Below are 10,511 nucleotides of genomic sequence, written 5' to 3'. Positions count from 1 at the left end.
TTTTTTTTTTTTTTTTTTTTTTTTTTTTTTTTTTGCGGTAAGCGGGCTCAGCAGCCATGGCTCACGGGCCCAGCCACTCCGCGGCATGTGGGATCTTCCCGGACCGGGGCACGAACCCGTGTCCCCTGCATCGCCAGGCAGACTCCCAACCACTGTGCCACCACGGAAGCCCTACTTTGTTATTTTTAATTAGTGGAGTTAATGACTAACTTTTCTGGACAATTTCATACCAGAGGAAGGGAGTAAATACCAAATATAGATTTAAAAGATCCAACTGTTTTAAAATTTTAGGTGAAGGACGCTCTGCTGCTCCTCAGTTGTACCACTTGTACTCCCATCTCAGGGCCTTTGCACCTCTGTGTCTTCTGTGTATCTGGCTCTCCCGCTTTATACAGGTCTCTGATAAATGTCACTTTTTCAGAAAGGACTTCCCTGATCTACTTAAATAAAATTAGCTCTGTTCCCAGCCCCGACTCACCATTTGCCTCTCATTCTCTATCCTTTATGCTACTCTAGGCATCTTTATAGCTTTATCATCATCTGGTCTATGTTTATGTGTGTATGTTCTATCTCCTTTCGTTAGAATTTTAAGAGCCAGGAGAAGAGAGATGCATCTTGGTCTGTTCACTAGTATATAGGTTATGTCTAGAAGAGTTCCTTGCATATAATAGGCACACAATAAATATTTGTTTAATGAATAAATGATTACATAAAAAGAGGGTTTTATGTTATACTTCCATGTATGTACTATACAGAGTATATATTCATATATAATATATAAATTATAGTGTATGTGTATTATTTTTATGTTTTCAAAAATATAGTAATTTTCTTTTTGTAGTTTATTTTTTATTGAAGTATAGTTGATTTAAAATCTATTAGCTTCAGATGTACAGCAAAGTGATTCATATATATATTCATATATATATATGAGTATATATATTTTTTCTTTTTCAGATTCTTTTCCTGTATAGGTTATTACAAAGTATTGAGTATAGTTCCCTGTGCTATACAGTAGGTACTTGTTGTTTATCTATTTTCTATATAGTAGTGTGTGTCTGTTAACCCCCGACTCCTAATTTATCCCTCCCCCCACTTTTCCCTTTGGCAACCGTAAGTTTTCTATATCTGTGAGTCTATTTCTGTTTTGTAAATAAGTTCATTTGTACCATTTTTTTAGGTTCCACAAATAAGTGATGTAATATATTTGTCTTTCTCTGTCTGACTTCACCTAGTATGATAATCTCACCCATGTCGCTGGAAAGAGCATCATTTCATTCTTTTTAATGGCTGAATAGTATTCCACTGTATATATATACACCACATCTTCTTTATCCATTCATCTGTCATGGACATTTAGGTTGCTTCCATGTCTTGGCTGTTGTAAATAGTGCTGCAATGAACATTGAGGTGCATGTATCTTTTTACATTATGGTTTTATCTGGATATATGCCCAGGACTAGGATTGCTGGGTTTTATATCCCAGGACTAGGATGGCTGGGTCATATGATAGCTCTATTTTAGTTTTTTTTGTTTTGTTTTGTTTTTTGCTGTACGTGGGCCTCTCACTATTGTGGCCTCTCCCGTTGCGGAGCGCAGGCTCAGCAGCCGTGGCTCACGGGCCCAGAGGCATGTGGGATCTTCCCAGACTGGGGCACAAACCCGTGTCCCCTGTATCAGCAGGCGGACTCTCAACCACTGTGCCACCAGGGAAGCCCTCTATTTTAGTTTTTTAAGGAACCTCCATACTGTTCTCCACAGTGGCTGCACCAAGTTAAATTCCCACCAACAGTGTAGGAAGGTGCCCTTTTCTCCACATCCTCTCAAGCATTTATTATTTGTAGACTTTTTGAGGATGGCCATTCTGACCGGTATGAGGTGATACCTCATTGTAGTTTTAATTTTCATTTCTCTAATGATTAGAGACATTGAGCATCTTTTCATGTGCCTGTTGGACATCTGTATGTCTTCTTTGGAGAAATGTCTATTTACATCTTCTGCCCATTTTTTGATTAGGTTGTTTTCTTGATATTGAGCTGTATGATCTGTTTGTATATTTTAGAGATTAATCCCTTGTCCGTTGTATTGTTTGCAAATATTTTCTCCGATTCTGTAGGTTTTCAACAAATGAAGTAGAAGAATAGTTTACTTGAGAATAACTTTAAGATAACAGTGTGACTGTTACTCTCCATCATTACATTTTTTCATATCTAAACCCACTCGCCTCTTTAAATACATGCAAAGTTTGTTTTTTTTTTAATTTTGCATCTAGTTGTGGTTTCCTGCAGCTTACATACCTTCAGTAATAGGTCTGGTGAGGTTTTTTTTTTTTTTTCCCAAAAAGTCCCTAAAGAGGTATTCATGTTTATATTAACAAACAAAAAATAACAGAACATAGCACAGGGAAAAATATAAACAAGAAAGGGAACTATTTTACCTACAGAAACACATTTTCAGCTCTCTGCATTTCTCATGCTATTATTAAAAATATCTCTGCTTGGACAGAACCATTTTGTTTCCATGCTAACTTCTCATTTGTTTCTCCTGTGAACTTTTTAAATTCGGTGTTTGGCAGCAGTTTTGTTTTCCTTGGAACTAAGTACTGTGTAACATACTGTTAGCTGAAGGCTGTGATGTAGAAATTTATTATTAAAAATAAAAGAGAGAAGAATTTATTCCATAAGGATGAAAATGACTTAGTGTCAAGGAAGTTAGGATTTTCAAAATGCTTTACATAGCAAATTGTGTTTCTCTGAAAGGAAGTATATTTTATTTCCTAGGAATAAATTTAAGCATCTTCATTTTGCCCATCCTGATTAACGGGAGCTGAGAAAGAAGGAAAGATAGACAGTTTTACGGAGAATTCCTTCTCTTTGCCGTGTGTAGGCATAACTTTGGTGACCTATATATCCTCAAACCTTCTGGTGAGATGTTTATTAAAGTATTATTACCCATAGGGGTAATCATAGTTAAATAGCCAAGAAGGTATTTTTTTATAGAAGGTGAGAGACAAACATTTTTTTCTTCCTGAATTAAGCCATGTACTCTTTTTTTTTTTTTTTTTTTTTTTTTTTTTTGCCTCTCACTGTTGTGGCCTCTCCCGTTGTGGAGGACAGGCTCCAGACGCGCAGGCTCAGTAGTCGTGGCTCATGGGCCTAGTTGCTCCGCGGCGCCTCTCCTGTTGCGGAGCACGGGCTCCGGACGCGCAGGCTCAGCGGCCATGGCTCACGGGCCCAGCCGCTCCGTGGCATGTGGGATCTTCCCGGACCGGGGCACGAACCCATGTCCCCTGCATCGGCAGGCGGACTCTCAACCACTGCGCCACCAGGGAAGCCCTAAGCCATGTACTCTTTATCAACCAGAATATATTTGAATTTCCTATTTATTATTCATTTTTTAGTTTCAATTTTTCTCTCTCTGTTTTACATTTCAGTTGATCATAAAATCAGAAGCATTCCTCCTCCAAAAAGAGTATCATATCATGTTAATAAACTTTTTGTCTCTTTTCCCAGAATGGCCTAGGTATCATGCTACTCTTCACTTATCTTGAAAGTGTAGTCCATTGAAGTGACTTCAACTACAAAAAGAAAAAAATGATTCCACAAATTCTACTTCTGTTCTTTGTTGTCCATGACCCATTTCTGTCTTTTATCTAATCCCATGACATGCCAATGGACATCTGCAACTTAACACTAATCCTACCTGTGGACTCAAAGGATGTTTCAACTTTCTCACTGTTATAACATCGACATCAGTTTGCACTTAATTATGTAATTCATTGACTTATTATGCAAGCTCTCCTCTTTACTATTTATTAAAACTGACCAATTTTTTTCATTTGTCCTAATCGTTAGTTAAGAGAGTAGGGCTAGGGAGGTATCTCTGTACTTCTAAAACATTTAGCTCTATGGTTCTGCTTTAATAGGAATAGTTACCAGCAGCCAAATGCTTCATTTTAGCTTAAATAATCTGTAATATTAAATAAGTCAGGCAGTTTATCATACTATGGATAGTTTTTTTAAAAGGCTACTGAAAACATGATGCTTATTTTAGTCCTGGATCCGTGATCTGAGGACAGTGCTCTTATGACAGTAAAATAAATTCTGTGTCTGTAGATAGGGTAAAAATTCAAATGCTGTCATGTACTAATATGAAGCTGATACTCACTCCCCTTTCTGTGCCAGGTATGCAATAATCATGGGAAGAAATAGAGTCCTGACACCCTATCCAGTCCTCCCCGCCTTTCTCTGCATTTAAAAAACAAATGCGAGAAAATACTGTAACAAACCCTGTATAGTCAACACTGAAGTAATGTTAAATTTTGGCTCAGATTTTTTAAATGAAAAGTATCAATAGATACTTTTTTAATGATAAAGCCCTTGTGTGATTTCCTCAAGTCCAAAGGGAATACAATCTTTGTTGATTTCCTTTGCCTTTCTTCTTATTGAATAGAGAACATTCCAGTATCTTATTCATTTCAGAGTTTTTTTATATTTTGGATATTTCACAGAGCATGTAGATTTATGTAACTTTTTATTATCTAGAAAAAAGTAGCAGTAGTATCATTTTAAAATACATTTTGAAATATTACCACATGTTTTGTCAACTCAGACTTTCAAATATATTATAATAATGGTATTAAATAGATAATATAAATATATAATGATACAGTGGAATAGAATTCCCTTAGCCTAAATCTCTCTCATTAGTCTATTGTATACTGCAAGGAAATAACTCTCTCTGATACGTAACACATTTGGCAAATTTACTATTTTAAAGTTTAAAATAAAAGATTGGAGAGGGCTTCCTTGGTGGCTCAGTGGTTGAGAGTCCGCCTGGCGATGCAGGGGACACGGGTTCGTGCCCCGGTCCGGGAGGATCCCACATGCCACGGAGCGGCTGGGCCTGTGAGCCATGGCCGCTGAGCCTGCGCGTCCGGAGCCTGTGCTCCGTAATGGGAGAGGCCACGACAGTGAGAGGCCCGCGTACCGCAAAAAAAAAAAAAAAAAAAAAAAGGTTGGAGAGTGAAACTTTTGGAGGTTTATAAGTTCTGGTTTGTAAATTCTCTTCTGTAGTAAGTGATGACCCAAAAGAGTCTGCATTTTGGATGTTTTTGTTCTTTGACTAATAATTGTCTTTAAGATAGTTAATTGCAGAGGGCAGTGAATCCCGTGTTTTTTTTTTTACCTTAGTTCTGATCTTGGAGAAATGTTATATTCTTGACGTAGTATCTGTCATCATCAGATATTCCCCCTTAAATTCATATAGGTGGATGACAGTTCGTGTTTCTGATGTATTTACCTCTTTTAATTGTGATACTCATGCGTGGTAGAATTTACCAAGTTACCCCGTTCGTTTAAATTCACTAGCAAGAGGGTAATAGTCATAACAGCCTTTTATAACCTATTTTCTTGAGAACATTTAGATAAAATAGTGAGAGAGAGGAGAAAGTAAGCCTTCTGCTTAAAAATCATTTTTATTTATCAGTCTAGTACTCAAGTTTATTATCTCTTTAGAGTTGCCAACGCAAGCATCTCACCTCCCTGTTATTAATGAAAGATATTCCCAAAGTCTCAATAGGACAATGGTTGAAATTGTCAAGAATTGTTTTGATAGTTCTAGTGAATAATTACTTAAATATCCTTAATTTATGTTTCTGAATCAGACTGTTTCATTGGTTGATTAGTATTTAATCTTATTATAATTAACTTTAAATTAGTATTAATGAATATTTACTAGCAGATGTATTGCCAATAAATTTACAAATTTAAAAAATTAAAGCATTAAAGAAATATTTACTAAGCATTCAATTTTATGTGATGATTATCTGGGCTAATTTACCCAAAATTGCGTGCTAGCCAAATAATTAAATCATTGTAATACTTCTAAGGCTTGCAATAATCAACTGTCTTATTAAAAATGAGTAATTTAAAATGATGTAGTTGTATGTTTCACTTATTGTACCATGAGCATTTCTCATGTAATTTTTTAAAAGCCTCTGAAGGTCAACTTTTTTTTTAACATCTGCATTAGAATATAATTGCTTTACAATGGTGTGTTAGTTTCTGCTGTATAACACAGTGAATCAGCTATACGTATACATATATCCCCATATCCCCTCCCTCTTGCATCTCCCTCCCACCCTCCCTATCCCACCCCTCTAGGTGGACACAATTTCTAATTGCTATATTATATTCTTTTCTATACTATAATTTATTGAATAGTTACCCTTTTGTTGGATAACACAGTGATTAGCACACTATAACTACTAGATTCTTACGATTTTATTTACTGGTCAAAGTGTATGAATTTTTAGTAGTATCTAATATGTATTAAAGTTGGCATACATGGTACATGTCTATATTTATAAGTGTTATATGTACATGCATATATATCTCAATATATATATTTGCTATATGCTAGCAATATATGTGTATACTTATCTCCCTAAATCCTAACCTAATATTCTACATTATCAATTTGCTAAAAAATAGGCAACAGTAGTTTTTTGTTATTGTCTATACTGAATTTCTTTCACTTCCAACAAAGTCAGTTGTTTCCCATAAACCTCTTGACTTGATATTTATTGTGTAAATTGTCCTTATCCTTTCTTCCAGTTATCTATTAGAGTTGTGTTTATTTCAAGTTTGTAGAGTTCTTAGTGTACTGAAGATATTATTCTTTACCTACCATTTACTGAAGATATTTTGCCAATTTGACATTTGTGCAGACATTTGAAGATTTCATGTAGCCTGATAAATTCATCTGTGTTTTTTTTTTTAATTTGGAAGATCTTTATATATTCCAAAGTAGTTTAAGTATTTGTCTTGATTTTATTCTATTTTATATTTATAGTTTGATCTTTTAAAAATTTAGCTCTTTTATCTATATAGAAGTTATGTATATTGTAAGGTTCAGCTCCAATTTTTTCTTTCTTTTTTCATTTGTTGAATAATTCATCAAATACCCATTGATTTTTATATTTTATTTTTTACCTTTTGTTACTACATGTACTTGAATTTATTTCAGAACTGTCCACCACATTTCATTTATTTGTATTTTGAGTCTTAAATCATTATCCTATAATTTGAGTTAAATTTTATAATACACTTCAGTAACCACTAGGGCATTTTCATCTCTTCTAATATTTTGATTCTTAGAAGTTCATTCTCTCAGATAAAATTTAGGTGCTTGTGTTTTTCAATTTTTTTCTTAAAAAAAATACAAACAGCTTTTGATTGGAATTGAGTTAAACCTGTAAATTTATTTGGGTAAAAAATGAATGCAGTAATTTTATTGAATTCACTCTTCTTAACCAGGAGCATTTCATGTTTATCAGTAAGGTTTTACCATTTCCTGTGTATGGTTATCAAACATTTCTTGATAATGTTCAAAAGTATATTACTTTTTTGTTGCTACTGTGATGTTTCTTTGTTTTTTGTTATAGCTACCGAAGAGTCACTGCTGTTGTACAGAAAAGTTAATGTATAGAAGTATGTTCTATAGTATGTCTTGTTAGCATGCTAGCTTCTTAGTGGTAAGGACTTCTTCCATTGGTACACATGACTAGTGAGTATATGGGCAGAGAAATGGAATTTTATTCCTCTCAGTTGGTATCTTGCATTTTCTTAATGCTCTTCAAGTTAAATGTTATTTTCAATAAATAAATATTATTCTTTGAAGCAAAGTAGCTAAGGACTGTTACAACTATGGGAATAACTTGATAATGTTTTGTAGTCTCTGTTTTTATGAAAATTTACATTTTGTGACTTTGGGGCATATTTCACATTAACTAATTTTGCTCCTTCGAACTCTTATATTTTTGTGATATTATCGAAACAGAATTTAAAATGATTGAAATATTTTGGCCTTCTGGTTCTTGTCATTCTTGACAGTAGACTAGGCTACACTAGTAGATTTCTGTAGCATATTTTCTTAATAAACTAGAAACTTAATGGTATGAAAATAAAGCTTAACGTGGTTTAACATTGATCTAGAATGTTCCTGACAACCGTAAAGCTGTACATTAGCAGACTCATTTTGTCACACAGTGATATTAAAATATCTTCAAAACAACTAGTAGTTGAACTATTAGCTATCAAACCAGAAGTGTATTACTTCAGGTATGTTAATTTACTCATGAGGTCAATATAATACCCTACTATGAAAACATAGTTTTCAAAAGCCTCATTATTCTTTAAAATAAAGAGTAGAAATAGTTGCCATGTAAAATAGGTATCACTGGGCTTCCCTGGTGGCGCAGTGGCTGAGAGTCCGCCTGCCGATGCAGGGGACACGGCTTCGTGCCCCGGTCCGTGAGATCCCACGTGCCGCCGAGCAGCTGGGCCCGTGAGCCATGGCCGCTGAGCCTGCGCGTCCGGAGTCTGTGCTCTGCAACGGGAGAGGCCACAGCAGTGAGCGGCCCGCGTACCGAAAAAAATAAAATAAAATAGGTATCATTTAACTTACTGTCATTATTATATTATCTTACAGCTCATGGGGCATTCAGAATGGGACCACAAACGAGGGCCAAGAGGATCTCAGGTACGTTTCTTTTCCTTACCTTTTTGGCATTTTGTTTCTTAACACTTTGAGCCATGAGTTTTCTAAAACTCATGAAATAATAATGAGAGAGAGGAAGAGACAAAAGAATCATGCCATTTGTTTTTATTTAAGTTAGCTGTAATTAAAGTCAGGTTTCAAGTCTCAAAGGCAGATGCCAGTATATTCCTCTGAAGAGCTTTCTGGTATCCCAGACTGGTTGTGTTTATATGAATGTAGATTTTATACTCATCTTGTCTCTTCAGAATACAGTTTGATCAGCAACCTACTCTCTTGATTTTATTCCCTTCCTTTGAAAATTTTTCTATGTATTTTCTTCTTTTCTCTACCTTCCTGGTTTTGGTTAAATATTTTGAAATATAATGAGAGTAAACCCTGAACTAATTACAGAGTTTTGTCTCTAAATGAACTGTCTTCATCTTAGGGAAATAGAAAGATGAAAGGACCTATTATTTTGGAAAAGAAACAAATTATAAAACTTTCTATATTACCAGACTGTTCTCATTGTCTTACTTTATGTCTTAGGCAAGGAGAAAAGCTTCCATGACGCATTTATGCTTTTTAATGACCTAATTAGACAATGTGGATTTGCTTTGCTTCCATAATTACTTTGTCTGACAGAATAAAGGCTGAGTTTTACACTAAGAAAATTGTCTCTCCTCCTAGGGTATTTTGTGAAGAAATGTAAAAATCATTTCTCTCTTAGCAGCCTGTGCTTACCTGACTGTAAACGTGCTAAATAAAGAATTAAGTGGGTGGAACATTTTAATCTTTGCTGCTCACATGTTTTATTTGCCACTAAAAAATATGGTTAAGAGAGACTTTACTGAACGATACTGTATATGAAAGATCATTGTGAAATGTCAGCATCTCCCAAGTGTTTTACCAAGCTGACGTGACCTGTGCTGTCATTAAGATTGCACGGACAACGGTTTCATTTCAGTCACTAGGAAAATACAACCAAGTCAGTCAGTTGTTTTTAGGGGAGAGTTTAATAGCTGTGGTTTTATTTTTGTCCATTATCAATTTGATTAGTAGATAATATAAACCAGTCCAATTGAATTAGGATTATCCAAAAGGATTTATGCCTCATTCTCCCTCACTGTCACTTCCTTGTCTCCATTTTCTCTGGCAACTCTCCCTTTGTACACATTTATTATTTTAAATCAGAATTTTCGGCAAGATTGGCAATGAAATGATGAAATTAATGCATGGTGGATGCTTTGTAATTCTAGACCAATCAAAAGTAAAGATGAGCACCAGTAAGAAACTCTGTGGTTTCTGATTATTGGCACCAAAGACATTTTGACTCAGAACACACCAAGCAACTTGATGAGGAGATGTCCTTTCAAAGTAACGTAGTGTTAGTTTTTAAAATTTGTTGAAAAAATATATACTATACTCGCCATATAACCTATTTGGATATAATTTATATTCAAGTTTGGATTGGTCACTTTGTCATTATAAATTGAAATATAATGTCATAAAGGCCCAGCATTGTTTATGTTAACTTTAAACGTAAAAAATCCCAGAATGAAAATTTTTAGAATTCCAGCTATTGCACATAGCTAGAAAACTTCAGATTTCCACATACACATGAAAAATATTTTCATAAATAAAGTTTGATTATATTTAGAAGCTTGAGATGATTCTGAAACGCAAAGGCACTAGAAAGTTCTTGCATGAACTACCGTTATCAGCATCAAGATTTTTCGTGAACCTCACAACTAGCTAAATAAGCATTCGAAATGGGGTATACCTTTGTCTCACCCTTGACCCTCAACTCAGATAAAAAGAAATTGTCAATGTCAAAAGCAAAAACACACACCAAAAAATAAAAACAATTACAACAGAATACTTTATTCTTTGGAAATTCCAGATAAGTCAATTAAGCACAAAAGTAGTAACCTCTTATCTAATTCTGATTCTCCACTGCGGCGGGGCGGGGG

At 34.8% G+C, this 10,511-nt stretch overlaps 1 protein-coding gene across 1 annotated transcript in view; it reads left to right on the top strand.

Moving 5' to 3' along the window:
* PDE3A (phosphodiesterase 3A) overlaps positions 1-10,511 on the top strand; it is a 311,664-nt gene that overhangs the window by 181,295 nt on the left and 119,858 nt on the right. The window contains 1 exon segment of the mRNA XM_007454600.1: positions 8,494-8,544. Coding sequence (XP_007454662.1) covers positions 8,494-8,544 — 51 coding nt within the window.

Source organism: Lipotes vexillifer, unplaced genomic scaffold (assembly GCF_000442215.2).
Source record: "Lipotes vexillifer unplaced genomic scaffold, Lipotes_vexillifer_v1.1 scaffold559, whole genome shotgun sequence".
NCBI lineage: Eukaryota > Metazoa > Chordata > Mammalia > Artiodactyla > Lipotidae > Lipotes > Lipotes vexillifer.
Note: the sequence above shows the minus strand (reverse complement) of the source record. Positions and strands in the feature narration are given on the sequence as shown.